Below are 18934 nucleotides of genomic sequence, written 5' to 3'. Positions count from 1 at the left end.
TGAAAGATTACTGAAAGTAGAGGCCAGTGCAAATGGACTCTTTAAATGCTGAACAAACACAGTTCACTTCCATTACGTATCTATCAGTTACAATCTGGTCAGTCTGAGTTGTCCAGTAAGAGGTCCTCTGAGGGGAAAAGAGTTATGTTATTCCCTAGGTAAGTAATTATAGATTTTTTTCAACTAGACTGCAAAACAGGAAGAAGTCAAACTAGACGCAGAACAATCTCAGAATTAAAGCACAAAGACACCAACCACACTGCTGTTCCCTTTCATAACGCAAAAATATAAAACTAAAACCATGCTACGAGTCTAAAATCACAATGACTTTTTTTGTGTCAAGATGATATAAATTTAATAATTTAGTACAATGGCTGACATAGTCACACTACATAGCCAAAGTAGTAAAGTAGTTTATACAAGGCTCTGACTCTATTTCCTCAATACAAAAATACCACTAATCCAAAACAGACAAACTTCCTCCTTATTCATTATTATTATTTGAGAAGCAGGAATAAGTTGTCTAATTGAACTTTGATTTGAAACTGTTTTCAAATGTGATGAAGCAGATTGTACACTAACATACATACAATATCTAAACAGGCAGTGCAGTGCAGTGCAGCTCATCAGAACATAGGTAATGAAAATGCCAGAGAAGACAACACAATGTCTATCCCATCACATCATCAAAATCAAAAATATGATAAAAATAGCAGACCTACAGTAATGTCACTCTGCAGAAACTTAAATGCAGTGTTTACAGCATAACACTTTATCTGGATATCTCTGAACTTGTTGGCACAACTGCTGCCAAAGGTTTAGACATAAAACAGTGACGGTTTGCTGGCATACAGGATAGGATCAGTGTCATGGAACACTGCCTCAGTAATACTCTGATTATTACCAGGTCTGCCTGTTTGTTTATCGAAGCCTCACCAGCAGTCATGTTCAGTCTCAAGGCAACAAGTGTAAAAGACGAATAAATCAGAAAAGCATTGCTAATGACAGAAACAATTGCAAGCATTTTTCCTTAAATAGGCTTCAGTTGGGTGAAGGCTCTGACAAATTAAGCACATTATCAAGCTCTGATGAAGGTGTGGAATTTGAGGTATGTCTGTCCAGTTCAGCCATCCTTGTGGTTATCAAGCCCAAACCCTTGAATTCCTCATGCTCTCACACTCTGCCCTTAGTGGCCTTGTTTCTTAATCCTTTCTTTTTTGTTCATAACACGCTTTTAATTTAAAACCATTACTGTTGCTCATTTTTCTGCAGCCATAAATAGATCATTTTGCACAGTGATGTCAAATACAAAGCTACTAGTAATTTATGATAATTAGCTCAACAATGTAACATCAAAACTTGTGTCTGAGATCATTACCAACTAGCCATCAGATGCCTAAATAACTATGACAAATACAATGGTGAGGTGAGGAATTGCACAAAGTGGTGGCAGTAGTAGCTGAGGTGGTCCTCTACATCATATTTTTCAGAAAATGCATTTCTCCCAGAATGAAGACACAATTCTTGAGGTGATTACAAAGCTTTACACAGTCAAAGCACTACCTACTTTCAAGAATGGTGGGCCTCTTCTTGTGGCGCATCTTTTTAAACTTCCCTCTGAAGTCCTTGGGTGGGAATGGATCCAGAGGTAAACTGGCAATATGCCCCAGGACAGCCTCATCCAGTCCTTCAGAGCACTCTGTCTCACTCTCAGCCATGTCTCTTACAGTATTCTCCTCTAAAGACATGTTGGATGGCAGGTAGCCCACTTTTAATTCTATTATTCTTCCAAATAAGTCATTTAAACCTGTGCCAGGATTCCCCTGTTTTTAATCAAGTGTTTAAAATGTCTCTTCCTCTTCCTCTGTCTCCTTACAAACTTCTTTCTTTTGATCAGGAAGCAAATTTCTGCTCTGCATAGATGGAGCCCGGGCTGTGAGCTTCGGTCTGCTTTAACCCCTGCACTTGTCAGGGCAGTTCAGCAAGTTACAGTAACATTCATGAATTGGGCAGGTGTTGGATTACTTAGACAGCTCCTCCTATTTTCAATGAAAAGGCAAGAGGCAGAGGAGAGAGGGGCAAAGTCATAACTCAAGAGGGAGGGAGAGGGGAAGAGAGACTGCATGGACAGCTACAACATCCCCGCCTACTGTATGTCCACGAGGCATTCCTGAATAAATATCCTGTATTTGTCTTAAGGTTTCTACATCAAAGTTTAAAAAGACATCTTTTGCCCCAGGCAAACTAATTTCTTAAATAAGTGTGTACTTGAGAATTTTCAGAATATTACACTTTTAAAAGCTGTACAACTCCTCATCACAACCTGAGATGTCTGTCAAGGAAACAGATCCTCCACATGTCCTCACTGATTCCATTTTTTTTTTAACAAAACAACACATGCACATTTCCAGCACTCCATATCCAGTTTCCTGTGTTCATGCCACATTCACTTCTTATTGCACAATTTTCTACCATTTATAGTTGGCATCATTGCGAAATTGAGTAAAAGATATGAAACCCTCCAGTAATAAGTAATAATGTAAATCCAGAGAAATATTCACAGCTTGCAGCTTAAGGTCTAGTCAGTCTTTTTCAGGCACTGAAGTGAACACTAGTCGGGCACACCTACCAAATGAACCAGTTTTTCCTAGTGTGTGCTACATCAGCAATACAAACACCCTGTGTATGTATGTGAAGTGAAGGTGTTTTCTCTTAGCAAAGAAGAAACCACAGCTAGAACATGGAACAACCAGTCTAACACACATTTTTATGTCACTGATATGTTTTTCTTCAAGGATTTGTGCTTCTATACAAAACAATGTGGCTGTTGTTACTCATCACGCCTGAACAGGACTACTGATAACTTCATAACTGAACATACTAAACATACAGGACTGAACTATGTCAGAGAGAATGGCAGCTCATCAAGGAGCCCCTGTCAATAAGTTCTCCCTCAGTCTCAGGTTTCTAGTAGTAATTTTACTGTTTATCCACCTGTCAAACAAAGCAGTAGTCTAAAAAAACACTTTCAATGGAATTTCTCTTCAGCAGCAAACAACAAAACACATTCATCACAAATTTGCCACACCCACAGAGTAATGAAACCTGAATTACAATTACTTATTGTAATTCTGACCTACTAAGGAATCATTTATCCACATCGTTCAAGACATACTTTTTGTTTGGTTCCAAGTCAGTCAACCATCAGTAGAAAATCTAAAAAATATACTCCATGCAACAATAAAAATCCTACACATCAAAAAGATGTGTACCAGAAACCAGAAATTCTAAAACTAAGCACCTGAGACAAAAGCTACTGTTCTATAACATATTACTGTAAATGACATGAACTAGCAAATAATTTTGCAGTAATAGTGCGCCCTCTAGTGTGTAACAAAAATCCATCCATCCATCCATCCATTTTCTATACCCACTTATTCCTTATCCAGGGTCATGGGGATCTGCTGGAGCCTATCCCAGCTCTCTTTGGGTTTAAGGCAGGGGTACACCCTGGACAGGTACAAAAATACACTGACAAGTAATACCATAATTTTAGTTAACTTTTCACAGTCTAGGACTACTATATAGCTACTATATACTATAGCTTCTGATACATCCTGACTGAAGTTTACACACAGTTAACAGTCTGAATTCCACTAAAGAGAAGTTGCAAAACCTCACCATAATATCAAGAGTCACTATCACTGTTCAGCAGTAAATGTTATACATGTTAGTATAACAAGGTTTTTATTTCATTAGCATTTGTCCATTCTGTTTATTGCCAGATACACCTGGATCTGACACATGTTCTAGTATTTGGCTTTGTCCTAGTTACTTTGACAAAACATACACAACAATAAACAACAACTCAACTTGCAGAATGTTCTGACTTGCTTTCTAAGTGTGAATTGTTTGAGCTATGTTAAATATGTTGTCAAATTATAATGTAATAATTACTGCATATCAATAATTACATGAAAAAATACACACAAATCTTAAATAATTACACTACAAACTGTCAAGCCGTTATGGCTTTTTTTCATTGCATTGTATGAGAATGTAAAGCCGGACTGCCTGGACTGAACATTGAGGTTGGGGTCGGCAGGGCCTGTTGAAACTAACACCCTCCGGCGCAGACAGAAGGCTGTTTCCATGGTGAGACACATTTAGATTTGCACAGGCCGAGTGGAACATGATTAATAATTGATAAATATCAGGCCCTAATGTTAGCACAAACCAGCTGAAGGTTGACTCCAGCTATGCTCATGGACTCTTGAATAGTACACTCACGCAACAAGTAGGTAAACACACACCACTGGACCTGATGCTGGATAAAGATGACCGTTGCGTAATCTATTTAAATTAAAGTGATATATATATATATATATATGTGGGCATGTGCCACTCAAATGCATGTCTCTGGCCTGTTTTCTCAAGCAAAGCAAAACAAGTGTTCAGCAGGCAGTTTAAACATTTACAAATCTCTTGAATGCTAAGTAGAATGACATTGTATAATGACTACTTAGTATCACACAGGATCAAGGCTGTCGACCTTTTACAGCGTTTCTTGGTCATACATCCTGATTGATTTGATTCAATCATCACTACAGTTTACATAGACTATACCTTCACATAGACTATACCTTCACATAAAAGGCAAAAACAGACAAAAAGCCTGCCTCCATTGTGAGCAATTATCCAACAGGTCACCTATTCTCCACACTGCCCTTGGGCAGTTGGGTCAAAGCACAAAAGGGCCATTCAAGTTCAAACAAGTCCAAAAACTGCACCTGTTCCCTGATCGGCCTACCTATTATCAACTTGATGAGGGAGGGGCTTTATTGTGAACACATGCAGCTACTGTGGACTGTGGCCTTCCAAAAAAGTCCAGGTGAGACGAACAGATCCAGTTACAGTGAAGCGGCTATGTACTTATGCATTGTACATCGATAGATTTGGCTCACTTTTGGTTAAAACCCGCTTACTGATGACAGTTTTTGCCCAGCATACTAACGCAAAAATACATGTTCATTATCCAGTCTTTTTTGCTACGTGAATAACCCAGCAGTTTATCTGGGCGACTCAGATTGGATTATAAATACCCAAAAAAGAAAGCCATGCCAAGTCAAGTTGTTAAAAGCTTCATTATATCCACTGCCTACAGGCATGAACAGTCTCTCATGAGGGAAGGATAAAAATCTTTAAAAGCACTCGTCTGCTGAAGATGTCTCAGTAATCCTAGTGCCCTCCCCTCTTGAAGATGGTTCAATTTGAAACTGACATCAAAAATGTACTTTTAGTAACTTTTTATGGCATGAGTAGCTCTGTGCTTTTACTGATTACCCTTAAAGTAAAAAAATACTTGAATCATGTCTTACAGAATTCTAATTTTAAATTATCTTTCTCAATTCACAGTATTATAAATATCTGTAGCCCATTTACAGTAGCAATGATAATATTTCTGAAGCAAATTCGACAGGTTTTTGTACGTGAGATAGGAGTGATAATAATGTCAAGTCAGTTCAAATCTTCTGCACAAACAAATTGCTTCTATTGGTCTGGAGAAATCTACAAGTCATAGACTAAGAATGGCTTTACGTAAAACTGACACTCCAACATTCAGCTGATGCTGGAACAAACAGACTTAATTCTGACTGGCTGACCAATATAAGCAAGGTATACCAGTGCTCATACAAAATAAGATTTATTAAATGCCAAGTAGCAATATTTGGGATAGAAAGGAGTCAATACTGGATGTCCCATGCTATCAGAACTGTGAGAGACTATGTACACCTTGTTTGATTATGATTGTCTCCAGGGCAGTAATTTAATTTGTCCATTTTATGTCTTCATAAAGGTTGCAAAATAAAAAATTCATATGAACTTCACTGATAAACCAATCAGATCAGGAGTATTTAGGGTAAATTAGCACCATTTATAGACCATAAGGAAGCAACTTGACTAATATTAAATATTATAAATATAATAAATATTCACTACATCATTTTTGTTTATTTGGAGTTTCCCCAACGCGACACAACGCCCTCTACAGGTCATTATATTTCCAGCCTTCAGCCTTCAGAGACTTGCTTTAACATGTTAACATGTTTTATTATTACAAGTACTACACTGTTTGCTTAAAGATCAATTTAAGGTAACTTTCATTTTTAGACAGCAGGTCACACAAATTGACTTTGGAACTTAAAGTTGCCTTTTCTTTTAGAAAAAAATTGCAAAACAAAATTTGGCGACTGTTCTCTAGAATGTCGGTAATCCAATAAAGACGGATTATTGTAACTAACAGATCTTAATTTTATTTACAAACCCTCAGAACGCGACTTTACCATTAAATGGTAAATATAGAGCAAACATAATGACATGACTTTCATTCCAAGGTTATGATAGGCCTCATGTTAGCGTTAAAGTAGAAAGAAAAAGAAACATTAAGTTAAACTAACAGGCTTACAAGCATCAGCGCAGTTACTGCACCGAAAGATGAAGTGCAAAAACAGCAGAAACCTCCAGAGGCTTGTCAGCATTTGAAAAGATGATAAATACCTTGGACTGCAGCACTTGCGTTGGTTTTCCTTACTCCATCTCCACTTGAGAAATGAGTCCAAGTTTAAGGCTGAGTTTTCCTCCAGGCGCTCCTCTCTCTCAGACGCACCCCCTCTCTCGGTCTTCCTCCATCAGCTAGGCAGAACCAGACTCCGCCCCCAGCTGCCACCCAGCTCATTCCCTCCTGAATAATGGAAAAACATGCAAAGCATCGTCTTTCTTCTGTCTCTGCATGATGGCCTGGCTGAGGGCCATGTCAGCCGCTTTGAAACGCATCTGCTGCCCTGTTAGCCATACAGGGCAGCCTACACAATACGTGCCACAGATTAATACAGTTTAATATGACGTCTTACAACAAATTCACACATAGGCTAATAAACTTAGTAGATAATACAATGATAGAAAAACACTCACCATCAGAAAGACACTACGCAGGCTAATTAGTGTTTTTAATCTGTACTGGTTATGAATTCAAATAAGAATTTCTAAAAAAATGTGAATAGACTATGTAGTCCAAAATCCTACTCAAATAATACTCTAATACTCTAATAAAAACAGTGAATTCATATGCAATTTCACCTGCAAAATTCATTAAACTGTTCATTTATATTTGTTAAAATGCATTTAACAAAATGCTTCGAAGGAACTGGTGTACACTGAGTTTTTGGCCATATTAGAAACCTTGATCTACCTTTTCAACTTCATACTTTTTTTTCTCTTTTTTACCTTGAACACATTTATTTAATAAGTGAAGGTCAAATCAGTAGTTACCTTTTACCTGCAATAAATAAACACAAATACAGGAGGATGTGTGTTGTACTGATGTGTACAGTGAGTGGAGCTGCTTCTTTGAGCTTTCTGTGAAATTAATTAGAGGAGAATCCAGCAGATGGCGTCAAAGAACATGATCGGAGTATCTCTGAAGAAGACATGATGAAAAGCAGCCACAGTGACGTGCATTTGTAAAAGAAAAAGCTTGAAACATAAGAGAATGATTTTCAAAGAGATGAAAAGACAATGTAAGTGTTTGACAAGGATTGTTGTTTTCTTTAGTTTATGATGGAGCTTCAGTCTCCCACATTTCTTGTGAGAACAGAACTAACAAAACTCTCTCTTGTCTTTAATAGATGTGTCAAATGTTCTTGTTGCTTTTTTAATAAGATCTGTGCAATGTGTGAACGTAAAGCAACTGAGAGACACTGCTGTTGACGATGAGAGCAGATACCCTGACAAGAATGGACAGAGTTCAATGGCTGGCCATCAACCTCTCAGACGTCACTGTTTTAGCACTCAGGGAGGGCATGTTACTGATTCAAGATGATAGTATGCCCAAGAGGTCTGTCCAGACCAGAACAACAAAATTGCTTTGTCAACTGTACACACACACACCAGGACTTATCACAATGACAGCTCTGCAGTGCTGGTGACTTATAGAGCACCGGTTGCACTTCAAGGCGAAATATAAAAAACATATTTTTGAATCATTCAAAATAAACAGACAAGTGTGTAGTAGTGTGTATAGTGTTCTGAAAACAAAAAAACAGCATGTGTTCGAATTGGAATGAAAAGTATCATGAATGCACTATAATCAAATATATAATTAAGCTTTGAAAAATGTTTTCCTGTGCGTTTTTTCTAAAGAGAGCCAGGTGTTCTTGGCTGCAGCATACCATTGTGGCTGTGGTGACAATTCTGTTAGCCTACTCACTAAAGAAAATTGCACATCAGTGCCATAACACAAAAGAAAGACTGAATTCAAAGCAGTTGCCTAACTGAGTTGCACCACAGCTCTGACCTTTCTGATTTCTTCTAGGAACAGTTAAAATGCAGGTCAAAGGAAGATGTGGATGATTGTCACAGTGCAGCACTTTGATGCCAATGCACATGCAGGTAGTTTTCAGCTCAGCTGAAAGTCTGCAAACCAATTACAAAGACATTCCAAAAACCTTTGGTGAAAGCCATGATCCACACAGACATGCATAAAATCACATTAGCTACATCTTCTTCAAAGTAAGTTGTGCTTCACTTTGCACTCGGGGGCCGTAGGTTTAATGCTGTCTTGTCGTTTTTCAAGGTTATTTTGTGACTGTTCAAACTCCTGCAGCAACTCCATATCAGAGGATTTCTTGCTATAATATAAAAGTTTCAGCGTGGAATCTACCCCACAGCTGATAATCCAGGGCATGATGACCCTTGATTCATGGTTTGGCTCTTTTAATGGAGGATATGGGTCTGTCTTTGAAACCTTTGAGTTATAGCACAAGCATTCAGTCCCCCACAGAGGCTGGCTGCAGTGGGAGAGGGCAGTGAAGTGGCAGGTTAAGAGTGTGGATCAAAGCCTACATGCCCTGCAGGGATGCTTTGACAGCATGGATTAGACTGTGCAGCACAATTCCACAGACAATATTGATGAGGCCACAGATGAACAATGCAGCTTCACCAAGCTCTGGCAGGTATTAAAATAGGGACACATTGTGATGTTTTGGTGCTAAAGTCCTGTAATAGATGGGTGATACAGTATGTCAGGTCTGTCTTTAATTAAAGGACATCTAAATTCAACCAATAAAGCTGCACAAAACTTAACTTCATATTATGAACTATTATCAAGAGTGACGGAAAACTATCATTAACATTACTCAAATAATTTGAGTTGACTAAAACCTTGGCATGATTATTGGCTTCTTGGAGACAAGCTTGACAACAGCAGGTAGGCTAATTGCTGTTACTAGAGAGGAGGAAAATAAGAAACGAGGTGAGAAGCAGATATGTACAAAGACTAAGCAAGAACTGCAACTTCTAGTTTTAACTCTGACAAACAGCCGGTTGATGTGACTAACGGTTTTATGACAGATGGAAAGTGTATAAAATCCTGTAAGATTTGCATACATGACCTGGGGAGATATAAAATGCCACCTGATGTCTGATGTCTTTATAACAACAACTTAACAGACGCATATTCAAGCAATATTCAATTACTGAATTTTGAACTGTCTCCAAAGTCTCATTTGGCAAGCCAGTTGGAGCACATGGCAGCAAGAACTAACAGTTTATATCCAGAATTCATGTATTCATGTATGTGATTACTAACCTGACCTCTGATTGCTTTATGCCAGAGGATACCAAAGTCATGAGCGAGGCCATACAGCCTTTGTTGACATAATTTGAATTTTACTTTTTGATGATATTTTCTGTCAGCTGACAAGCGGTCATGGACTCACTTAGCAGGGATGGGATTCTATGCAGGCACAGTTTTTGACCTTGGCCTCTAAAACACATGTTTTATCCATGCAAATAGTAAAATAGTAAATAGATAATACATATTAACCCCAACCACTTAAAATTAATCTCCACATTAACGCAGTGTCATTTACATGAACAGACAAGAGACAAATTCCCTTTAGGGCTTCATTAACAATAGAAGGGTCCAAGGGGATCAGAGGATGATATGAAGTTAAAGCACAGTGAAGCATCATATTATTCAGATAAACCAGTTACAATTGACTTAAGTGTGAATTAGGAGCTGGCAGCTTCAGCCACAGAAATGATTTCCTTTTATGCACAGCTTGCCACTTGGCACACTGTGCACGACACACTGCAGCCCCAATGCCCTGCACAGCTAAGAGGCTGTTAATGGATTTTTCTTTCCACTTTAGGTTTAGCAACAAACCTATGGCCACTTGCTGGTCAAGACAACAGTGGAATCACACCTGTCTCGTTTGAATGCACTTTGCTCAGCAATTTAGACACAAATATGTGGCCTTGAAAAGGAACTTGTAGTTCTACACTCCCCAGTTATTAGCTTTCAAGTGGTGCAGAAGTTCAGAGTGTATCAGCATTCCTTTGTTTTGTAATGTAGTTGTCCAGAGATCCATTAAATACATTAAATTCATAATTGTAAATATATGATGGATCTATTCAATTAACATGTTTTCCACATTTGACACTTTATTATTAGAAATGTATTAGACAGGCTTATCAAACTGCTAGTGCACTGGTACTGGGGTGAGTGATTATACACACTGTAAAAATAAATCAGCCTGGTCGGTTTTGTATGAACTTATCCTGAGCTTTGGTTTATTACAAACTTTAAAAATGATTGAGTGTTGTCTCATCATTGCTGTGGGGCTCATATCACTGTGCTAATAAAATGATGACCTTTACATCTCTGTGTCCAATTCTGGCTTAACTTGAACAGTGTGCAGTTATTGCATCTGCTCTCTTTTTGACCTTGATGTTTGGGTTGTTATTATGATGGCTCTGTAATTCTTATTGTCTGCGCTGCATGTAAGGCAGTGGAAATGAATTGAATTATACTAAATGAATATGGGTTTATTGTGAGAATAGATGGACATTAAAGTTGGAAAGCCCTGGAACATCTGTGCACTGTCTGAAAAGCATCAGTCTCACTGTTAGGACTCTATTGGAAAGCAGAGGTGAGTACTGTGCATAATTTTCCTGAAACTGATGCTCCAATTCATCATCCACCCTTTGTCTGGTTTCAATCTGTCCTCTACCTGCTAATCTCCCTCAGGAGGGATAGTAGGCCTGAGTCTGGCACAAAAGCACACAGAAAGGCTGGTTGTTTATCTTTGATTTTATCAACAATCTGCTTCTCTGGAAATATGACACACCATAGGATGAGACATAGCTTCAAGTTATAAGGCTGCTATAAGAAATACCACTAAAATTACAAGATAAAACAGGATGTGCAGATGGGCCCACCAAATCACTTTTGAACAGAGGTTATTCTGGGGTATGACATAACTGACAGTGACTGAGATACTGAAGCTGCAGGTGTCCAAATGTGTCTGGATGCACACACACACACACACACACACACACACACACACACACACACACACACACACACACACACACACACACACCTATCTATCTACCTCTCTATCAGAGATAGAGAGTTAGATATATATAGATATCAGCTGGAAAAACATTGTAGACATAAATAAAAAACCAAAAGTGATACATTGATATTAAATACTGTACTGTCATAATATTCTACACAGAGGCCTCTCATTTTATGAAAAAATAAAATCTACTTGTCATTCCACTGAGTGACAGACTGCTAGTAGAGCCCAAACATCTGTCTCAATATCCATGCATTTTTCCATTAGTAAAGTGCTCTCTCGTGTTTTTATGGAATTTGTCCTCCAGTCATCTCCTAATTTGATAAGTAAGTACAGATCTAAAGGATGAAGGGCAGTGCTATCAAATCATTAACTGCAGGAGTATGTATCAGTCTTTTGTGTTTTATACAAATTTGCCTCACATAACAGGATTGGACAACTTTAATCAAATCCTCCATCAGTGACTATAAATATCTAACAGATGCCAAGATAAATGCAAACTAATATTATTAAGAGACACATTCACCCACACACAGTACATTTGCAGGGAAGTTAATTCAAACAAATGACATTATATCACAGACAATATATTCTTAGTGGTCGTATACTGCTTATAATGTGGCTATTATTCATGAACATGATATGCAATTCTATTTCAGAATACTAAACAAAACTCAGCAATATTAAAAGCATAAAATGCATTGCTAAAGACATCTGTGATGTTTTTAATAAGTAAACACTCAACAGATCAAGAGGCCTTTCAGACCAGAGGTCATGTCAATACAATTAAAGCCATTACTGGCAGAGCAGTCCTGTCTGGTTGAGAAGAATAAGGAAATGCTCAGTGGTGTCTGAACTTTGTTTGCCTCTCTCTGTGAATAGGTTGGAAAGTGTAAATGTAAGATTTTAAGCCATGCTGATGGCATGGGTCTCTGAGCCACATTGCTGGTCTATGGTTGGTTCATCGCTGAAATAGCTCAACAATTTTTGCAAAAGACTGCCATGAAATTTGGTACAGAAATCCATGGTGCCCAGAGGATAAACTGTAATAACTCTATTCCTCTATTGCCTTTTCCTCAACTGTCACCAGCATTTTTGTACTGATATTCAGGATGAATGTTTGACTTTTCATATTGCATCATAATCAGGTTAAAATTCAAATTTGTCCAGTACTTTGGTTTACAAAATACCTAAAAATGGAATGGCATTCCCATAAGGCTTAAGAGTACTCTGTTTAGTCCTAATAATAATAAGTTGTATTATCATAATAGTAGTAATAATAGTTTGCTTGCTACCACTACAAACTAAAATATAAACATGGTTAATATTATACCTGCTTAAAATGCAAGTTAGCATTGTCATCGTGACCTTATTAGCATTTAGGTTACTCAGAGCACAGCTCTGCTTAAGTAGCATCCCACATCTGCCAGCATGCCTGCAGAATCCTAGTGCTGTTTAAAAAAACTGTATTTCAAAGTACCTGGAATCCTCCACTGCTGAAAAAACCTATAATACACAAAACAAAAGTAGAAACAGTCTGTCACTGGGTCCTCTAAAAGTCCCTGAGTAGACAGGACAAATGAAACAACAGAGCTTCATTCCACTTTAAATGTCATACTTGATTATACTCTTCCTTCTTTATAAGCTATGAATCTATTGAAAGGTTATGCACTCTGGCTTGATTCCTGCTGTATGAATCTGCATGAGGCTTGACTGGCATGAGGCCAGAGCAATCCAAGGATCAGGTTTATTGTCATTTCCACACATACTCTATATATGACATACATTCAGGAAACTGAAATGTTGTTGATCATGGACTGTCAGGGAACGTTCACCATAGAACTGCCTTTAAAGATGGAGCTCACAACAACAAGGAGGTCCAAAATGAGCAGACCAACATTAAAGACTTTAAACTAAAACTGAACAGGATTAATGCGGAAACACCACATGGTGTTAAGGGTAAGACTGCACTCACACATGAGCAGCAACAGCCTGGATATAAACAAGGTCCAGTGTATTGTCTGCACTTGGGCAAAAAAGACATTCTTTCACTTTGCATATCTGAAGCTGCCAGAAATGATAAAAAAATCTACAAAGATAAGGTATATTAATGACCATTTGGCACATTACTGTAGAAATACTGGAGTGATATAAGTAAATTTATGTGGCTGACAGAATAACTTTATTCCTTCCTTGGCATCCTGAGTTATTTCAGCACTGACAAGGGACATAAAATTTAAGTGTGTATGTGTCTGTCATGTGTGTTTTTCTGCTACCGTGTTAGCAGTGTGTCTGTGGAGGAATTATACTACAGTCACGTCGACAGCAACTACTGACAGTTTCATTGCACTGATTAAAATTTCAAACACACTTGAGGATTCACCGTAATTATTCTTCCACATTCATCATACGGTGAAAGTGAAGATGCAAACACTCAAGGGAAATAATGTTTTCACTCCAAACAAGTTTAACCACTTGTTTCTGTCATCGACTCATACAATTCATTAGTATGAGAGCGAGACTGTGATCAGTCCAGACATAAAAATGCTGAAAAGCCTTACATCACCCAATTAAAAAAAACAAAAAAACCCCAAAAAACAGAAAAGGGCCAGCAAAACAGCAATTTGGTACTCTGGTACACTGACCAGCATCCTGTTGTGACTATAAATTGTAGCAAGTTAATGAAAGTTTTTTGGCTTCAAACATTGGGTGCGAGTAAGTAGCTACACATGATATTCTGTTGACAAGTTGGTCCAGTCAGGAGTTATGGGTCCAACCACAATTATCACTACCTTGAGACCTGGTTATTACTATGTTCACATACTCAAATTCTGCTGAGAAGAAAATAAAAAATATAAAAGGGGCACTAAAACAATGTGAGTATTCTCATATAAACTGAAATACTCCAATGTACATACAACTGTCACATTTGATAAGATCAGACCATCAGTCAGGTGGGTTCTGGACATTCACTCTCAAATGAGCAGGTCAAGCATGCATGAAAAAAACTAGTAGCTACCATACTGCTTGATATTTGCCAACAGTTGTCAACATAGAGCATGGGAGAGGGAGCAGTCATGGGATGGAGTATGTACTTTCTCTGTATGGTGCCATTATCACTGTGCAGATTCACAAATTAACAACTGCTTTAAGAGTATTGCCCAGCATGCCTTGTGAAAAGTCAATATGCACAAGAAATACAAAGAGCTAGCAGCCAATACCAACAACAAACTTGTAATAAGTTGACAGTTAGAGCCAAACACAATTAGCAGTTTATTGTTTTTTAGATTTTACATTTGGCATTCTTCCTGGGTACTTACATTCTGTTCTTCATTAAAATGCATGTGGCACCTTGTTTCAAAACTACTCTCTTCTCTTCCACATTACTCTGACTAAAGGACTACAGGTCAAGGTATTGTTACTCATCTTGTCTAACACTTTCACTTCAAACACACACACAAATCTTCACAAATCATAATTGTGTACTATTCTATTTTACTCCAATAGAAATCATTCATATTTTATTGTGCATTTTTAAATAATTAGTTGATAGTTGACCTATGAAATCTTTGAAAAAATCTTATTCCAGTTTGTTCTGGGTACTATTATTGGTGCAGATCATATTCCTTTAATGACACCATGTACATGTGGATGACACAGTGTAGTTGGAAGTACACTACACTAGTGATTAAAAGAGGACTTTGGTTCATTTTACACCATTTTACACCCTGGCTAATGAAATCCTTTGAGGAAGAAATTTCAAATGCTACCTCCCATGTTTAAATCCAAAGATAATAAATTAACTAGTGCAGTATTTCTAGACTTTTGTTCTCATGTCAAAGTCAATAGCTGTGACTTATGGAGCTTATGCCGCTCCAACGTCCCCACACTTCTCAAAATAATTGCGTTTCATATAGAGACGAAAGGCAGCCATTTTTCTCTGTTCTGTCCCAAAGATAAATGAGGGTTAACGTGTGGGAGGAATTCTGACAGGACCAAGTTGTGATTGTACAGTTTAAGGCAACTGTAAATGTCGCTGCACATGTGCTCTTTACATCCTTGTTATTGAATGCCTGTGTTCCCCATCATTATAATTGTAAATTCCCCACTTGCACTGTTTGAAACCAGACCAGTCTGACACACACACACATCCTGAACATAATATGACTCGGTCAAGGACAGTGGCCTCAGAATTGGAGTTGCTTCCCAGTTGTGTGGCTGCCCACTGCTCCAAATTCTGAGGACAAAAAGAACCCACAGGCATTAATAAAGTATTAATGAACTCATAGAGCTACACTGTGCCTGCACCATATACTGTATTAATTTTCCTACAGTGGCTGTGCTGTGCACATCAATGTAACAAATGCATGTTAAAAATATAGTCTTGTATAGACACAATCACATGTTATATAGGTATGATTGTACTATTAAGGCAATAAAATCTTAAAATCTTAAAACTCTTCACTAAACTTGGAGCAGTGTCGCACCCATATAAATGCAGCTCAGACAATTTCAGGACCTGGACATGAAACATTAAATAATCAAATTCTCCCACTCCTCTCTCGCTTAACACATTATGCTTGTTAAAGTTAATACATTTCCTAAACCTATGACTAATAACAGAGTTGCTACCATCCTCTTACCCCGCTCATTAGTTTTTTACACTAATGTATAAAAAAAACTAAACTAAACAAAACCAACTAAAAAAACAACACCATTACACACCTCCACATCAATTAAAGCATCATGTTTACATTCAGTGCATAGTGTACATGTCTGATAGGAGTGTGATGATAATTTCCTCTCAGAAAAAACATTGTTTCAAGATCAATTTAAATGTCATAAAGAATAACTGATCACTTTTTAATATTTTTTGTGGTTCTGGTGGGAGCTTCATAGTGTCACGTGATTTCTTTGAATTAGGCGTGATACTAAAAACATTTATCAGGAAACCTGCATTATAAACTTCAGGCATGAAATCTGAAAAACAAGTAAATAAGTGAAGTGAAGGTGCAATGAATATTGAGTTGAAAGGTAAGATGTTTATAATGACTCATATAAGGGAGAAAAAGTAAAGATATCTCAGCCTCAGCAGCTCTGATTTTTAATGTTTTTTTAAAAAAAAATCTTTCTGTTGCATGTTGACCCAACCTTTAAGTGCAATACTAAATCGTGGGAGTACTTCTTGAGTGCTACTAAGACAACCAACACACTCTAATGTTCTGCAGCTACAGAGCAGCCATTAAAATTCGGCCTGCAATGCCATCAATGTACAACTGAAGTACTACTACTGAAGGGAACCAACAAATAACATTTTAGCACATCAGGCCATAGAAACACTGGAAAAACCTTCAATTACATTCAGGTCAAACAGTACAATGACTTAAAACAACTTAAAATCATACCAAAACTCTATCCAGTATAGTGTAGTGTAAATATACTGTATATATGAGTTGACTCCACTCATGTCTTGGATAGCTAATACCATCTCTCCAACTCAGGCAGATGAAACAGTGTCCTATACTGCAGCCTGAACAGATACAAGAAGTCTGCTGTGTCCATGCCAATAAAAGTGATTAACAGAGAATGATAGTCTCCCTTGAACAAGCACACACTGCCTCTCCCTCCTGTCCGTTCCTTGCTATTATTTATTTATGGCAATTGGACAAGAGTTTCTTCCATAGTGTATGTCATATATTGTAATTTTTGTATTATGTATTGTGTTTTTCTCCTGCACTGATATTTAAGGCTCCCTTCGACTTTGTGGCCCTGTTGATGTCACTTCGATGTCCAAGACAAATTTCCCTGCGAGGGCAATAAAATTTATTGGATCTAATCAAATCTTCCCTTGAAATAAGAACCTGCTGGAGGGTAAGTATTCAGAAATATTTTAATCGCTATCAGTAGCCTGACATTATGACAGCAAACTATTTGTTTTATTATTGAACCAGCTATAAAACCAATCTTGCATAACTGATTGTTCTAGAGCCACTAGCATTTTGACTTTCAGCACTTGTCCTTGGCCTGGTTTTAACTGCAGCCTGTCCATTTTACAGCACATCTGCACAAGTTTAATACTTTCTATATTATCCAGTCTGCCTTTTTAAAGAGACCTCTCTCAGGTTCAGTGTCGTAATTTCACAGAGTTTTGTTTTTGTGTGAGGCTAAATTGCACAGGCACAATTATATTACCTTTGCAGGGAGAAGCTGATTTATACACATACATGAAAATAATTTGTTCAGCAAACTTGCCAACATTCATTTTTATAATCTTCTTATTCCTAATAGACATTCAAAGAGATGGCTCCTGGAGGAACACATGTTGAAAACATAATGTTCAAAATCAGTGCAGCCTAATTTTATTGGGTGGCATCAAAAAACATGTACCATTTAAAACAAGATTTTAGACACATGCAATGTTATATATGTGACTTGTAACACTGGCAAATGTCTTTGTGCATAGCAAAAATATAGGAGTATCAAAGGCAATGGTCTTAAGGTGAGCAAACCTTAAAATAAAACCCTTGGAAATTACTTCAAACAAAACAACAAAAAACTGTGCTTCCATTTCTGCCTTTCAAATTTGCAAGAGATTCTTTCACTGATGTCACAAAATGTCAAAAATGGTTGGGATCTGCCTCCCCTGCCCCCGTGTAGACCCGCCCCTGTTTTACACTAGACCAAGTGGTGGCCTGCCCAACAAACCACTAACTGTTATTCAGGACCATACTCTGCCAGCATGGGTACACCTGCTACAGCAGAAATAGGAACATTACGTTGCACAGGTTTACCAAAATTCATATTAAGCTAATAAAATACCTTGTGATTGCAGGGAAAAGTTTCTGTAGCTTAAATCTTGTAATTGTTTTTACTATGGAGATCTTTGATGTCAATGTTGTTCCCCTAAAGGGATGGAAAACAGATTGGCAACAAGTGAGAAAAGATAGTGATGATAAAAGCCTTAGCAGAGTCCATTGTGACAGAGATTTGAAATGGCACTGTCTGCAGCACTGCAGCACTTCTCATCCGCTCCATTTTGGAGGCCCTGCTGGGCACAGTAAATCCTCTGAGGAAAGCGCATTCATGTTCAAACAGTCCCAGCTGAAAATCCAAAACCCTCCAATGGTTCTTGAGCTGGAGCTCTCCAGGGCTCACACAAACTTTTATTCAAACAAAGCTTTATGAATAATAATTTGCCATATGAACCCAAATCTTTACTTACCACGATACTGCTACATGATTACAACACAGACTTTCTGTACAGTTGATTTTTAATCTAGTATACCGTTTCAAGAGGTTTCAAAGTGAGGAATAGAGCAAAAAGGAAGTGTGTACACTATCATCTTTTTGCTACTGCTGCCACCTTAATCTGTTACAATTTTAAAAGGCTGGTTCATCCATCTAAAAATACATGTCCACAGATTTTTACAGGGAATATAGTTTTGGTAAAAAGCAACTCCAATCCAGAACACTGAACTTCGAGAAATAAGCTCTTTTTCTATGTAAACTTC

At 37.7% G+C, this 18934-nt stretch overlaps 1 protein-coding gene across 5 annotated transcripts in view; it reads right to left on the bottom strand.

Annotated features, from left to right (window-relative positions):
* The window catches only part of frya (furry homolog a (Drosophila)), a 47953-nt gene extending 41295 nt beyond the window's left edge, over positions 1–6658 (bottom strand). For 4 of the 5 annotated variants that reach the window (XR_003296435.1, XM_026320520.2, XM_026320536.2 and 1 more), the window contains exon 1: positions 1568–1951. Coding sequence is in view for 3 of the 5 variants with exons in the window: in XM_026320520.2 (XP_026176305.1) it covers positions 1568–1748 (181 nt within the window). In the remaining 2 variants the exon portion in view is untranslated. Of the gene's footprint in view, positions 1–1567; positions 1952–6558 lie in introns of those variants that run through there. The other variant, XM_026320570.2, reaches the window with a different exon arrangement.
* Positions 6659–18934: the final 12276 nt, after the last annotated feature.

The sequence above is a fragment of the Mastacembelus armatus genome, chromosome 13, assembly GCF_900324485.2.
Source record: "Mastacembelus armatus chromosome 13, fMasArm1.2, whole genome shotgun sequence".
NCBI lineage: Eukaryota > Metazoa > Chordata > Actinopteri > Synbranchiformes > Mastacembelidae > Mastacembelus > Mastacembelus armatus.
Note: the sequence above shows the minus strand (reverse complement) of the source record. Positions and strands in the feature narration are given on the sequence as shown.